Source organism: Aptenodytes forsteri, unplaced genomic scaffold, assembly GCF_000699145.1.
Source record: "Aptenodytes forsteri isolate BGI_AS27 unplaced genomic scaffold, ASM69914v1 Scaffold255, whole genome shotgun sequence".
Lineage (NCBI taxonomy): Eukaryota > Metazoa > Chordata > Aves > Sphenisciformes > Spheniscidae > Aptenodytes > Aptenodytes forsteri.
The window spans coordinates 5,545,804-5,562,311 of record NW_008794888.1 but is presented as its reverse complement, the minus strand read 5'-3'; the positions used below and the strand labels follow the sequence as shown (position 1 = coordinate 5,562,311).

The window sequence follows — 16,508 nt, the reverse complement described above, 5'->3', positions numbered from 1 at the left end:
GCACTGAAACTATCTTGTAATCGTGGCTGTGATCACAGCTCTCTTCATGAGTAGAAGCAGGAGTTTCTCTGAAACCTTTTGAGATAACTAGTAGAGTTTAATTCCTTTTTGATTCCTGAGGCTGTGTTTTCTCTTTTACTGGTTATGGTGCCTCTCTGACTTCATTGTGGTTGGGCATGTCCTCTGTTGGAAAGCAAGGTGTTTGATGTAGTGTGTCAGTACAATAGTCTCGGAACAGTATCTTTTTAAGGGGCTTGGACTTCAGGGTGGTGTTAGTGTTTATCCAGTAAACCAGATAACCTCTCAACATCAAGTATGTGGGTAAAGCATCAAAAAAAATCTCCCTTTGCTTGTTTTCCACTGACAATCTGCATTAAGACTTCTTTGAACAGTTGTATCATTTCTTTTGTAAATTACTTAGAAATCCTTTTTTTAACCTTTTACAGAGCCGTGGTAAAAGGCATTTTTCTAGATTTCAGTTACTAAAAATTCAAAACATCTAGTGTTTCAAATCCAGCTTGGATCAATAGAGACCAAAAGTGTCTACATAGCTTACTATGAATGTTTGATGTTCTCAGTCTAGTTTTCAGCACACATATGCACCTGTCCCTAAGATCATGACAATTGGAACATAATAATCCTTTTGTTTCTCAGCATCAGATGGGAACGTGGGAATAGGTGGAGTTCTTTGGAGACCAAACTACTCATGGGGGAATTGATTTTTTTTCATTTTTTTTTTTTCCCCTGCCCCCTCTCTGACAAGCCATTCTGTCAGGGTGGAAATGCAGACTGTTACTTTTGTATGCTGGTGCCTGGAGCAAAGGGACTTGGGCTCTAGGGCTACTGCCCTGGAACCTTTTACCAGCCCTGAGCTGGCAGATGTTCTTTCTGTGTGTTTACAGGGTCCAAATTTGAACATATATATGTTTTTACAGATGAGAGTAGTCCTACTGAGTGCTGAGCTTCCCTGCTTTTTCTTCCAATCTTCTTTTGATGGCTGGGAACATTAATGTAGTTTATTTGTTAATCAGGAGGGAGAATGCTGTGCCTGAGAGGCTAAGCAGTTGTATTGTCTTTGCATGCATGGTTGCTTGCTCATCCACAGTGGAAAGATGAGAATGTGCCCTTGGAGGGCGCCGATTACTTTTTGTGTCTAAGTTCTGCCTTGCTACAGCAGTAGAAATGAAGCCTGTTTGGGGGTGATGTCTCAAGTAGGAGGCTATTATCCACCTGGTGAGCCCTATCAGCAGAACAGTTGGATCCTAATTAGATTTCTTTTTTTCCTTATTGTTTTCATTAACCCCTTATTTAGGGAAGTGGCACTGTATAGGCCTCCTATGTTTGCTGCATTTAAAGAACGTATAGGGGCAAATGAGTATCAGTGGTGGAAATAATGTTCCTCTTTCTCCTTTCCTCTCCAGCCCCCTCTGCTCACTTGTTTGTGGTCATTTGAGATTCATGGTTTTAAGGTTTGATTTCTGTTCCATTTGCTTACAGCTGCAGGTTTGAATGTAGGAAGCCTGCTACTCTCCATGCTGTCTTTTCGTTTAGAATTTGATGTGACTATCCGAGTGCTTGAAATACCCTCTGGGATGATAGGCATGTAATATTAGATAGGTGAGAATACTGGGAATTTGTTCTGTAGCCTGCAGTTGGACTATCGATCAGAACTGTCTTCACTTTCGTGCTTGTTTTGTTTCAGGATGAATCTCATTTCCTAAAGAACATAAAAACTGCACGATGCCGAGCTGCCATGCCTCTACTCAAGGTGCGTATGCTGGGTGCCAGACCTCCAGCAGCTAAGGTCAGGCTCCCAAAGCAGTGTTGCTCCATTTACCAGGTTTTGGAGCCAGCAGCTGAATTCTGTTGTTGTGCAAGTGGAAATCCAGATAACGTTGTAGATCCAAGAACAAAATTTGTCTCTGGCTTAGCCACTTGTTTCCATACAAACGTTAGATGGTTAAGACCTAACAAAAGAACTTCAGAAGCTCCCTTGATCTAATTGTGGTACTGCCACTGATGAATTTTATGGTGATGGGAAAAAGGGAATGTCAAAACTTACTGAATGTATTCAGGGAGAGTAGAAAGAATATAGTAGTGTCGACATAGCTTGTTTAAGGGAAATAATCATTATCAGTTACTTCTTGGCACACAAATTGCTGCTGTATATCAAAATGACATTACCTAGGTCCCTTCCTTGGCTTTGGTTTTGGGCTCTACTCTGTTACTGCAAGCTTACAATGTATTTGTGTGGCTGGGGTTCAGGAGCACTCCTGCTGGTTAAATGTACAGCACTAGTAGGAAATGGTGGAATGTGAGGTTAGCAAGACAAGTGGCCCACAGAAAGGAGGCAATATTTAAGTATGTGATAGCAGGAGAAATGTAAATTCTAATGTCTGCCTGTTGTCCTGGGATCAAAGAATCAGACTCTCCCTGGTAGCCTCTAAAAGTTACAAGTAGTTTCTAGACACTGCAGAGTCTGTGCGTTAGAACAAGGTAAATGCAGTTCCTCTTCAGCAATTATCAGCAAGTGTGTACAAAGAGAAGATTCGATCTGTGATGGCTTTATAGCAACCAACTTTTATATGCAAGATTCTTAATGGCAAGCCGAAGGTGATTGTCCTTGAATAACTTCATTGTTCTCTTTAAAGGCCTGATTCTTGTCTTCTGTTGCCTTTCAAATCACTTCAGGCTTTTAATGTTTGGAAACTACATAGGAGGTACAATTTTATGAGCAGTTTGAAGTACAATAATTAGGGTGTATGTCTGAAAATGGTGGAAAATAACAAATTTACCTCATTGCAAAATGCTCGAAAAGCGGTCTCATCCTTTCCTACTTGTAGCTTTGTAAGGATCAGCTTGTCAAAATTATTTGCAGGCTACAAGATATGAGAGTGAAAGATGGTAGCTGTTAAGTGGAGGTTAATTGCCTGTATGAACTTACTGAGAATTTACAGTTTTATGCTGTCACATTACTGGTCTTAGAGAATTGAGAACTGGTGCTTCTGAAACTGAATTTCAGTCTTCTGAAAGTATTAAGAGTTTCATGTTCATATCATGCATTATCTCACCTGCAAACAGCATACAGTACCAGATGTTTCATGTTAGATGTTCAGGTAAGTTTTATTGTCCTGCTTGCTGTCTGTAACTTCTGAAGCGAGTATTTGCTGTAATAGCCACTCTTCTGCCCTCCTTGCTTTCCAACACAGCATTTTGCTCTAAAACTAGCCCCTTTGGCAGCTTTGTCTTCAACTACTAGTGAGTGGTGCTGTGTTCACTACTGGCACAGCACACTACAACAATGCTTTTGTATTTGAAAAAACTGCCAAAGTATGAGGAGTTTTCATCACTTGAATATTGGATTTAACAACTGTATTGTGTCATCTTTATAGTAAATAGTCAGTGGGGTAAAAATGGGAGTATTTTCAATATTTTACATGATACTTTGAGATTATTGAGTAAGAGGCATTGATAAACATGCTGCTGAGGGTAATATTCTTGCTCTTGCCTTTTTATGTTGAAAGGTTTAGTGCAGTACTGGGACTCTTAGAAGAGACCAAAAAAAGCTGTATCCATAGGCAAGCCCTTGATAAGTACACTGCTTCTAGCACCTCAGTCCCTACCTTAAGGTCACAGTGTGAAGCCATGCCAGTGCTGTAACCAGAGCCCCCGGAGCCAACTCATGCCTTGTCTACCTTCTAAGCGTTGCCGCTTCTAACTGTTGTTAGCATTATACTACTTCAAACTTTCTGAAATTACCATAGCTGCTTGTATTTCCTGCGAGGTTCTGAACATCCTAAAGCATGAAAGCTTAGCCTCGAACTGACTTTTGGGGACAGAAAAGAAAAAAAACTTTGAAGAAATGTGATCCTTGGTCCTTATATGCTACAAAGATTTATGAGTCCGTAATGACACTGGACAGATCTAAGTTAAAATGTTTCTGAGCCTGAAATGTTTCTGTCATTTCCATCCGTACTTAATGGATTCTTTTTATCTTGATGGGATCTGCTCCTGTGACTTCTCTGTTTGAATAATAAGTAAAATATAAAAATTGTTGCGAGTATTTAGACAGAACTGCACAATAATCAGATTAAATCAGTACATTCATAATAAAGATGACTTACCTTGGATAATAATTTTGAATCTGCCTTGTTAGATAGCCAAGCTGAATCTCCACCTCTGAAATATTTAACCCATGGTTACAGCATTTAAAGCCTCATTTTAGTTTTAATATATGACATTGACTGGTTTTCAAAATGAAGTGGTATTTTTAGCCACTCAGTAATAATTCATCTTCTCCTGCTGTCTTGTATATATTGCGGAGCAAGTGTGGTATGGAATTATCAAGCAGAACTATGTATTAAACATGTGGCCCAAGTTTGTCAGCTGGGAACTTCTAGATGTTTTTTTAATATTAAAAAAACCCCACAAACTGTGTGTGTGTGCAGTATTCAGTGTGTGTAGTATTCAGTGTCTTTTGTGACATACTTGGCTGCTACCCTGACAGAGATTTAGGAGAGTTTTGCTTGGGACAGTGGGAAGTGTGACCAGAAAGACTTTTTAGTGCACTTTTATAACGGCTGGATGTATGCAATGGCTATGCTTGCTACCTGGTAGCTTGCCCCAGGTCGTTGTTAGCTTAGAGTAGGTATATAGACATGTTGTGCCCAATTTGTTGTTACTAGACAAAACTTTGAGAGGAACTTGTAATTACACAAACAGTAAGATAGGGTGAGCTGAAATAGCAGTGGCAAAATGTTTAGGCCAGATTTCTTATTCCCTTCACGTTCCCAGTGGATGTGCAAACTTGTGGGTGTGCAGACTTGTATGTGGGGGAGAACGCTTCATCTGCCTACATGGAACCAGGTGGCAGAGTTTGTACACAGTCTGTGTGCATCCCTGCAAAATTATGGAGGCAGATTGAAAGCCGTAGTAGAAAACAGTCCTTTGATGTTTTGGCATGTGGCAAAAATCCTGCTTTCAAGCTCAGCCAGCTTTCACGCTGGCTAGTCTGTGCCAGCAGCTGTGTGAGATCTGTCCCCACCTTCAAGGTACTCAAGAGGCCTAGAAGTTCCTGTGTTCAAAGTGGTCTTTTTGTCTTGTTTCCATGCACATCAAAGTGAGAATAGCCTCATACTGTTGGGCTTTGGTTGAGTCACCATTGTCAGGCCTGGCTTGTCCCTGCCCCTAGTCCAGAGCTGTGGCAGTCAGTAATAGGACCTACTTGTCACCTTGCTGTTTTCTGTGGTCTTATGATTGGGACTAAGTTCTCCTGGGCATACTGACAATACTGGTTGTTCCCTTCACCTCTGCCCTGCATCTGCCTCCCTCAGAGGCAGAAAGCGTCATGGTGTTTGTTATGCCTTTTGTAAGCATTTTGTTTTTTCCTTCCAAGATTAGACTGGCCCAGAGACATGAACATAGGAGAGGGAATGTACATGCTACCAATATGCATAAAACAACAAAGCCCCAAGGTGTAGATGAAGAAGAAACAACAAAACAAGTTTTTCACTGATCTGTGGTGGGATCTCTTGGGTACTGGAGTGAAAAGGATTCTACATCCTTCGACCAGCCAAAGTGCTGCATGGTCTTTGTTCTGTAATTGCATGGAGTATTGCAAGGCAGTGGAAACTGGGGAAGGTCCCGATGGAACATGGATGAGTTTTTTGGGAGCATGATGGTAGGTTTTTAGCAAAGAACTGGGTTAGAAACTGAGAAATAAAAAGTAGTATCTAATCAAAGATTCCAGTGGCATAAAATAGTCTTATTCCTGTTGTGCTCCTTATGGGCTTTGTTCCACAACATTTGGGTAACATTACTAATGTGATTGTTCCTATTGAGCTGCTGTTCAGGTTAATAGCATGATGCACATCCTGATGTTTGCAGGGTTAAAGGTCTTTGTTTCTATTATGGAAGTCCAAATACACTGTGTGGCTGGAATCTAATACTCTTTCTGCTTGTTTTAATAAAGAGATGCTTAAAAATAATAGAGGGAAATAGGTCAATGCTGAAGGTAGAAGGTGAGGAGGGAACACAAAAATCTCCCTTTCCAGTGGGAAATAAATAGCAGCTGTCTTTAGGCATTACAAATCCATATGGATTGGATAAATAAGCCTTTGCTTGTTGTCACCTGCTGAGAGAAGGAACTTCATCTTGACATTGGAGAAGCTGTGGGCCCTCAAGGCTGCATCTTCAGATCTGCTTTTACCTTCCAGTTTCCCTTCCTTCTCGAAATAGGGAAGTAGTGTAATTTGCTTCAGTCATAGCTGATTGTTGCCATTTGACACACATTCTCTGTCTAGAGAAATTAAGAACAGGGAAAGGCATTTATATTTTTTGGAATAACCACTGTAGGATCATCTTACGAAATGCAGAGCCCTATCTATCTTACCCAAGTACAGAAACAGACTCCTCAAAACAGCTGCAACCCTTTCCCTTTATCAAATCTTCTATTTCGTCAGGTGATTATCTCTATTATGTTATGGTCACTCTCAGATTTTTCATTTCACAGGGTAAGGTATTCTTATGCTAAGCAGTTCAAAATGACAGAGTAAGCAAAAACTGGGGACACAAGTAATTGTACAGCCAGAGCCAGCCACACTTTTTTAAAAAAGTATGTCAGTCTGTTAACATATGGCAGAGCTCGTGCTGTGAAATTCATTTAACACAGAGATAGTCATTGTATGTTAATGAGGTTCTTTGCATGTTCAATTATTTCTTTGTGGCATAACCCCCCCTCCTCACCTACTCCCCTTCGAATCAGTTGGGTGCTGCGTTTTGACCTCTACAGTAAGTGCCATCGGGGGTTACTATTTCATAAACTATTCTTTGACTCTCAGAAGTGACTTTTGTAAATGTTGTCAGAGCTGTGGAATTAATTCTTGCTGGTGTATTGTGTGTACAAGTGTAATGCTACAAAGCCACCGTTGTCTTATGTTACTTAGTAAATGAGGGCTACAGAACAGGTCTCCACTAGTCAAGTCATTGTCAAGAGTTCCCTTAAGCAATCTCACAAGAAAGTAGCTGTAAGAACAGTCACAAGGACACATGAGAGAGAGGAGTGCTTCTGGGAAAGATTAAACTTCATGCCTAAATGCTAATGAGCAGCTAATGTTAGTTCTCCTATGTGGAAATATGTATCAATTGATTACAGATCTGGTTTTGCTAGAAAGTCCTTGCTGGTCACTGCAAGCTTATTTTCTGTGTTGTTGTTCCATATTATTCTTACAGACTTCGGAAGAAAGAGCGTAAACTCTCACTCTTGACAGCACAAAAGGTTCAGCAGGAAACAAGAATTAAGCAGTGATCAGCAGAGACTTCTCTGCAGGAGCAAATCTTTATTGGCATCTATTCAAAATGAGTTGCCACTAGAAAAAGAGATGTGAATCAAAGCCATTTCTTTCATCCAGAATTTAAGTAAGCCTTCCACACTCGGAAGCTTGTCTTCCTGGGATTTTTTTTTTCTTCTTTTCTCTCTTGGGCTCCTTCTGTCACGGATTTTAAAACTGAAAGGGACCCTTGAGATAATGAGTTAGACCACCTATGTTCCACACAATTTTCTAGAATTAATTTCTTCAAGTTCTTCACAGCTGTTGTGGAGCTAGTGTCTTTTGGGTTTTTTGTTGTGTTTTGGGTTTTTTTGTCGTTTTTTACTTCTTGATTTGTTTAAATGGTTAATTATAGAAGTTGTATCACAGCCCTTGGTAAGTGCTTGCAGTGGTTAGATACCCTATCTGTTCAAAATTTAGTTGCACACAGCAAAGCAGCAGCTGGACAAGTTTAGAATTCAAATAACCTGTAACTTCATCATTCTGTCTTTTGATACCTATTTAGGGATTGGGGAAGGAGCCTGACTAATTGTTTTGACTCCTGGGGAATTAGTGTTCCAGTCTGGTCTCATGTAGCTCCTGGGGAGCACCCTCCAAAGAGGAGGAGCCTTGAGAATGGCATAAAACCTTTCAAGACAGTTGGGTTTATGTTGTATTTAATATGTCCCTGGTCTGTTTTGAGTGAACTTTTCTTGCTTTAGCTTGATCCAGAGTTATTTGAAATGAGCTGTCTGTAATTGCATGTCCTCCATGTTGTCTTTTTCCTAGCAGTGGCCTTCTGTTAGTCCAGGAGGAAAAAGTTTAATTTGGAGTTTTCTTGCACGTGTGGGACTGGCTTGTCTTGCATTTCAGCAGATTTCTCAGGGTGGTGTGTCAGTTTATTCCTCAGAGGCTTCTGCCAGGCATCAGATATTGTTTAGGTTCTGCTCAGTTGTCCTCCACTGCTACCTTAATTTTAAAAACTCACCTAATTTCTGCTTTATCACTTCGTTTCCTCATGGGATCTGATATCTTTGGCCTCTGTGACTCCTCCCTCTTTTGAGAGGCATAGGCGCCTCTGTCTTGTGCGAACTAATTCTCACCTTCCGACATGTCCAAAGGTTTGACCTCTCCTCTTATTTAGTTCAATAAATATCCTGCTTTTTTAAATGTTTATTGGAATTGTCTGATCCTGGTGGTGATCACATTTCCTTCTGATCTGCTTATTAGGAATGCAGGGAGAAGGCAAGTCCCACCTTGATTACAACCTCTATATAAATATCTGATAAAGAGTCCTGAAATTAATTTCCGGTAGCTGATCTGTGAACTCTTTTTCCACCAGATTTGGTTGGTGAGTGGATGAATCAGCTGAATAGATTTGGGTGACTGGTAGATCTCGGTGAAATGATAAAAGAATTTCATTTTCTTTTTCATTTAAATGTGAATGAGCTGTTGGTACAGATGTCACTCAAGAATCTCTTTGTTATTTTAATGAACCTGCATTAAACCATGCAGGAAATCACAAGACATTTGTAATTTAACTACTATATGTGAATTTACAGCAGTAGAAATTCATAACTCTCATCTAATAATAGAATTAGATAATAATGGAGGTATGAGGGTAGAAATGCATCTTGGAGGCTTTTAGGTCTATAGTGTAATTTTTTTTCCCCACTTTTTGGGAGCACCTACTTTAGATACAGGTTTCCCACCCCCTTCCTGTCTCCCCTACAACATGTTTTACGATCTTCTTACGTGATTCGTATTTATTAACTCATGTTCTAGCATCCAGCCAGCTGTGCCTAGACTCACTGTGGCTGTAAGGTGGGCATCTTCTGGTCCTGCTTCAGGCAGCTTCATCTTTGTCTCCTTGCTAGTAGAATCTAAAAAGAAAAAAATGAACAAAAAATAAGGAAAAAATCCTACTTCTCTGGACCTCTTCTACTTTTGTGAGGAAGACAGTCTGTTTATGGCTTGTTGTGTAATAAACCAGGTTTATTACAAGAGAATTTATTTTGGAAGTGAGGATATACCTTAGAGGGTGTGTCATTTTCCTGTGACATCTGATGCCAAATGAAATGTTGAGCCAGGCATAAGATATTAACGTGTCTAGTGGGTAAATGCCAATTCAGAAAGTACTGTCATAAAAATTGATGTCCCCTTCCCTCATAGCATGTGGATGATGAATAAGAAACAATATGGTTTGTCCTGCTTCCTGGAAGTCTTAAGCACCGTCCTTGAGTGTCTTCAGGCAGTGAAGGCTGAAAGTATCTGTGGAAGGTGAAGTACTCTTCCATTTAGGGTGCTTGGACAATGGCTCTGGGATTTTCTTTTGGGACTGGGGATGACTTCTTAGCAGGTTCTGCTTATATTGTAAGTTGTATGATAATGATGCTGCATTTTGTTTTCCCAGGCTGCCAGGAGAGTGATCTTGCTTTCGGGAACCCCTGCCATGTCACGGCCCGCGGAGCTCTACACGCAGATCGCGGCTGTCCAGCCAGCCTTCTTCCCACAGTTCCACTCCTTCGGGCTACGATACTGTGATGCTAGGAAGGTACTTCAGTGGGGGAAGTGGCAGACTGGGACTCTGCAAACAGCATATTATTTTATTTTTTTTCAACCGAAGTGGAGGCTTTTTCTTTCCTTCCTTCTATCTGATGTTACTTCTTTTTTGAGAAAGTCCCACTCTAGAGTAATATTTTGAAAGCTCTCAACCTGAGAAGCTCTAGGTGTTGCAATGATGGGCCTGAGACATGGAGGCAGTAATGCTTCTTGTCAAAATCAGCCCTGAAAGCTATGGAAGTAAAAAGTTAAAAAAAAAAAAAAAAAAAAAAAAAAGCCATAGCTGGGGAAATTAGCCTATTCTAATAAGAACTTGCCCCCAGAGTGTTTTAAATGGGCAGAGTAACTATGGGGCCTTAAAGTAGCTGCAGGTTTGGGCTAATTGACTTAAAAAAACCCAAAAACCCAGTTTCTAGTCTGCTTTAGTGACTGTTTAACAAGTAAGGCCTCTGTTGCTTGGGATTTTGAATTGTCTACTTCCAGGTACGTAAAAAGTGAAGACTTACAGTTCATCTTTGTATTCTGCCCTCTTCTAATTCAGGAAATGGATGTGGTCCTCAGCATATCTTGAAAATAAATTAACTTCTCTTATCTCTGCCAGCTGCTCAGCAGTGGTTTCAGCAGAGTCATTGAGTCCAACCACTGCAAGATCTTGGCTTTGCAGGAAACCAGCATTTGCAGCCACGATGGCAGGTGTCTGCATTACTCTCAACATATGGGCAACCCAGCTGTTCTTGGATTTGCCATCTCTGGGGCTGCTGTGTGCGTTGGAACACACACTGCTAAGAGAAGAGCTGCTGCCGCCTGTTGTACAAGGCGGCTCTAGGATCTTCTGTGTTGGTTGCATAGACACAAAAAGGGGAACCAAAGTTCTCCTGAGTTCTGATTTGAAACAAGAGCTCTCTGATCTGGCTTGCCCTCCAGTTCCTCCAGGACAAGCATGTAGCAGTTAGCATGTGTCACAGAATGGCTTGGCAGTGTGAGCGTGGACCTGTAGTGCATGAACTTGCTTGCTCTGCTTTGTTCTTGAGTAATCCATTTCACTTCTTGTGCCTCATTTTCTGTAAGACTGGGCAATAACTTTCAGCAGAGTGGTTGGAAACATGAAATAACCATTTCAATGCTCAAAAATATTTGCAGAAGAACTGAACATCATCCGTGTATGCCATAAAAATAGTTACAGCTATTTGCAGGGCTTTTGTGTGTGTTTTCTTTTCTGTTTGGCGTAGCTAACATATGCCAAGTTTCCATCAAGAAGATTCATATTGCAATCTCATATAAAGTTCTCAAGTCCCCTTTTTCCTAGATCCGAATGCCCACTTTTACTTTCATAGCTAGTGTAGTGCTGTTCTATGTATGTCCAAACATGCAAGATAGCTGAGCAATTCATTGGCTTTGGTACTCATATGCTGATGCCATTGATTAAAGTAAGGCCATTTAGCATGCAGAATGATAGATACAGAGCTTGAGTTCTGGAAGATGACAGCATTCATGTTAGCAAAGCACTGCTTTCCTGGCAGAGGATAAACTTACTGTTTCTCCATCCATAGTAGGAATCATATGGAGGGAGAGGGCCACATCTTCTGCTGAGCTTCGTTATCTCTGTTGAAAGATTCCTGTCTGAGCAGTGTCCAGAATGCTTCCTAGAGGGAAATGAAGAGATGCAGTTTAATCTCGTTGGTTTTCTGCAGTAAAAAGGAAAGTTGAATTGCAGCGTGTGAGTCTAAATACGTTTGGAGTTTCATAAACCCTTTGAGGGTAAAGTTCTGCATGACTAGCTGTTGCTTCAATTACGAGGCATATGGACCTCAGGTAAGATGTTGAATTGGATAAAAGAAATAAAGTTGTTCTGGACGATCCAGGTTGTAACAGTGTATTCTGTGTAAATGAGTTTTCAACCTACAATGAAACTTAGCATGAAGGTCCCAGTCTGTATCAGCTTTCCTTCAAAACCTCTGCAGGGTTTCTAGTATAATTTTATTTCTCTATTTGACCCGCCTCTACTAGACATTTGAATGTTACTGGTCTTCTCAGTGCTCAGCTGGGACATTTTGCTACAGTTAATGTCAGTAAATGATAGAGTGAACCTAGAAAGAATTTGGTTATTTAGAGAAGAAGTGGGGCTGCTGGAAATGAAGAGATGTGGATAGTATTAGAGGAAAAAATGGGACTGCTGAATATTGGGTTTGCCATGTGAGTGATGATCCACTCGGTAATGAGTAAATTAAAAGGTGTTTTGATGATTGTAGTTGTTTCCTCATGACTGTAGTATGTCCCTCCTGTTCCTTTTTGCAGCTCTAACCTGAGATTGTGTTAGGAGTTATATTCTCTCTGAAGAACTGTTGTGGTACTTTTGCTGTCATTACTTAAATAGGTTCTTCTTTCTGTCCTGAAAGTGGCAGCATTATGAGTGGGATGAAATTGCACAGAACCAGAGAGGTTTTGCAAGGTTTTTGGAGATCTGTCAGGATGAAAGGTGCTATGTAAAAATGTTTTGGTATTAATAATAAATCTGATTGCATTATAAGATTAAAGAAAAATTGACAAACCTGAACCATTCAATTTAAAACTAAAACTTGACTAGTTTCTGTTTGAAGATAATAGATTTTATGACAGAAAATTGCAAATGTCAGACAGATGTGATTAGAAAAGATATAAAATAAAAGTTTATCATTTTGTAATTCAACCTCCCAGCATCTGTACTCTTAAAAGTGCAGCAAGTAAAATGTCACCTGCTTATTTACAAAATATCTCAAGTCTGTTTTCCAAAATACATGCTGTGAATTCATTTTTCAAACTGGGTGATGTTGGCAAATATTAAATAATTTCTATCTGAGCACATGCTCTGAATTCGTAAGAGTTTGGCAGCTTCTACTAACACTGTAATAAGTTTACTGACTCATGTAAGATGCTGTAACACTTTGGTAAGAAAATCACAGTTGGAAGCATTTGTTCTGGAATGTTATGGATCAAAGCCAGATGTGTATTTTGGCAAAATAAATGTCCCTCTCTTTTCTCTGTCTTCTTTTCCACAACAGGATATACTAAACTATATTTTAATAATTCCAAAAATAATCATATTTTTTATCACTAGTTAGGTGCAGCACAGAACTAGCATGTTTCCTTGTTTGCAAATGGTTCCAGCAACAGTCACCATAAAAGACATATAGTAATCTGAACATACTGTAGGGATTCTGCCTGTATATGCTTTTTAATATGACAGTAGATAGTATATTGGCTTTGTGCCTTGTTCTTTCAGTTATGATGATGTTAGTCTTCTGAAATTAATTGTGCTACGTGGACACAAAACGTATGTATCACTTGCTTGTTATGGAAGTGGGAAGTGGAAAAACATGGGCTGCATGAGTAGAATGAGGTAGCCTGAGGAGAGTGCCCAGGCCCCGTAGCAGGTCTTGCTCAGCAGCCTAGTCAGTGTTGATCCCTGCTACTTAGCTACCAGCACACTGAGCAGTGTGGGCAGAGGGCTTATGAGGCTGGGTGCAGCACCAGGTGGGTCCTTCTTGGTTCTCTACATCTGCTCTGCTGGGTCCACAGAGCCTGAAGAAATGCAGAAAGGGGGCACAAAGACTGGGGCTCAGCGCTGTCAGCTTTCATGCAGCATGCCTAAAACTCATAAACCCAGCTAGACTTGAGCCAGCTTTTCACAGACCTGAGGGTTGTATCTGCGTTGCACTCCTGGTTTCAGGGAAGCAGAGCAGTAATACCCATATTGGCTTTTTGAGGGCTTGGCTTAGATCCAGGTGGGCTTATTACCTCTAGCTGTATACCAGTGTGCTGTTGACAGAGCCAAAACTTTAACTCTACAGGATCCAAGCTGGCTTTGTATCTAGGTTTTCAATTGTTCCCTGCTTTAATGAACCAACTATAGATAATCAGATGGTACCATAATTATGTAGGAGTAGATTAAGTCAAATGAGTTTTAATGGTGGCCATAGGTGCCAGAATCTGAAGTCAGTTAATGGTTCACATCGGTACAACATAGCAATAGAATTGCAGATTGTCCTGTTATGCCTCAACCCTAAGTAGGAATGCTGACTTCCAGATATCAGAGAGGTCTTAATCGCCTACGAGCTGTTTGATTCCTTCTCTTTCTGTCTCATAGCATGTTCTCATCCCTGTTCTGTCAAAGCACCATCCCTTAATACAGTCAGTAGCGTGACTAACCTCATGACTGGTATGATTTATTTTTTGTCTCATGCACTCTACAGGAGGATGGAGGGTGCAGTGAATACTTCGGAGCTTCTTCCTATTTTACTTCCAGTTCTGTGTTGCAGCAGGTTTCTCTTGGGGAAGCAAAATAAAAGAAATATGGATTTTTAAAGTTAAATCTATTTTAGCAATTAATATGGCACAATGAGAGTGGAGCAGCAGATCAAAGGGGTTGGTGCTGAGGTTCCTTATGTCTCCATTATGTGCAATTCAGGAGGGTGTACATGTACATATGTAGGGGGTTACTTTAGGTGGTTGTTCCAAGACCAGAGGTTGTATTTTTGGCTTTTTTTGGTGACACTGCCAGTAAGACTTAGAATTAGAGCTGTGAGGAAGATTTCCTCACCCCCGCCTTGGTTTTCAGTATTATGTGGCTGTATTTCATATACTTGCTTGTGAAACTTCAGAAGAAAGGTCTCTCTTTATCCTTTAAGTCAGCATAAAAACCTTATTGGTCTCCTGTCCAAAAGAAAGTTGTTTAAAGATGTTTCTTTTGGGCAATGTACCAATTTTGATGCCACTGTTTGTCAGCTTAGTTGTTCTTTCCCGGAGAACAAATGATAGGCTGTAGGGTTACTAGTAGGAGAAGTGATGAGCTGAAATTAATTGAACAGATATATATTGTCTGCACACAGGATCTTGGAGGATAGGGCAGGTTCAGAGGCAAGTGCTTCAAGGAGGAGTAAATGAAGGGTTTGTTCAGAGGAGCTTTGAAGTGATGATGCTTTGAAGAGACAGTGCTTGGAGTGATGTATTTTGGGCCACAATTTATTTATGGTTTGCTTGAGTCTGAGCCAAACATGGTAATGGCAGAAACAGAGTATGTCAGGAAGCAGATCAAGAGACAGGTCACAGTGGAAAGCAGGCAATTTTGACCTGGCATTTACTAGGTATGCGTCGTGGTTTAGCCCCAGTCGGCAACTAAGCACCACACAGGTGTTCACTCATCCTCCGCCCCCCCCGGTGGGATGGGGGAGAGAGTCAGAAGAGCAAAAGTAAGAAAACTCGCGGGTTGAGATAAAAACAGTTTAATAATTGAAATAAAATAATAACAATAAATTGTAATGAAAAGGAAAACAACAAAAGAGAGAGAGAGAGAGAGGAACAAAACCCAGGAAAAACCGACCGATGCCCAGCCAGTTCCCAAGCAGCGGTCGCTGCCCCCCAACCAACTCCCCCCAGTTTATGTGCTGAGCACGACGTCGTACGGTATGGAATAGCCCTTTGGCCGGTTTGGGTCGGCTGTCCTGGCTGTGCCCCCTCCCAGCTTCTTGTGCACCTCCTCGCTGGTAGAGTAGGGGAAGCTGAGAAGTCCTTGACTTAGTATAAACACTGCTTAGCAACAACTAAAACATCAGTGTTTTATCACATTATTCTCATGCTAAATTGAAAACACAGCACTGTACCAGCTACTAGGAAGAAAATTAACTTTATCCCAGCCGAAACCAGGACAGTATCCACCCCTTATTCTATACCATCTACATCATGCTCGGGTCCCATACTTTCCAGTATGTTCCAATTAATCACCATCGCTTTTCCTGTCTTTTAATATATATGCACAGATATCATTCCCTTGGTCTATGGGCCATCTGTCTAAAATGTCTGTTGGGTTCATTTAGTCCATGACTTTGGGCTCCATCTGTCATAATAGTCTTTCAAGGCGGGAGAGATGGTGTGTGGTATTGGATTGTTGCATGCTGAAGTCAGTTCTGGTTCTGTCACTGCTGCATTTTGCTCAGTTTCATCAAAGTTCATTCTTCATTAATGTGGGTGATTCTTACTGTAATACCATTGATATGGCATATAACAGCTATAGTAGTAATGACATACGGTATTACATAGCAATTAACATCATACAATTCAAATCATTGGCTATTCTCACCTAAAATCAAATGCCCTTGAGGTACACATCAGATTTCCCCATCCTTCCACATCACCCACCATCTGCACCCAGGTCCTTGAGCAAAAGCAGTCCCACAAATGGGTTTGCCTTTGCCCGAGGCAGGAATAACCCAGACTGTCTTCCCCAGCGTATTTTTTATGTGCACTACAGGGACTTTATCCCCTTCTACAATATGTAAAAGTTTTTTGATTGAGCAGGGCTCAACTGGCAGATCCCCTAGTATTGACTAACCAGGTGGCTTTTGCTAAATGTTTGAATGTCCCAGCACCCATTGCTCTCAGCGTAGTCTTGAACAGTCCATTGTATCGTTCGATTTTCCCGGAGGCTGGTGCATGATAGGGGATGTGATACACCCACTCAATGCCATGCTCTTTGGCCCAGGTGTCTATGAGGTTGTTTCAGAAATGAGTCCCATTGTCTGACTCAATTCTTTCTGGGGTGCCATGTCGCCATAGGACTTGCTTTTCAAGGCCCAGGATAGTGTTCCGGGCGGTGGCATGGGGCAC

At 40.9% G+C, this 16,508-nt stretch overlaps 1 protein-coding gene across 1 annotated transcript in view; it reads left to right on the top strand.

Moving 5' to 3' along the window:
* Window positions 1–16,508, top strand: part of SMARCAL1 (SWI/SNF related, matrix associated, actin dependent regulator of chromatin, subfamily a like 1) — a 43,131-nt gene that overhangs the window by 15,608 nt on the left and 11,015 nt on the right. Inside the window, exons 9-10 of the mRNA XM_009274966.2 lie at window positions 1,703–1,768; window positions 9,721–9,861. Of these exons, the coding sequence (XP_009273241.1) occupies window positions 1,703–1,768; window positions 9,721–9,861 (207 nt within the window). The remainder of the gene's footprint in view (window positions 1–1,702; window positions 1,769–9,720; window positions 9,862–16,508) is intronic.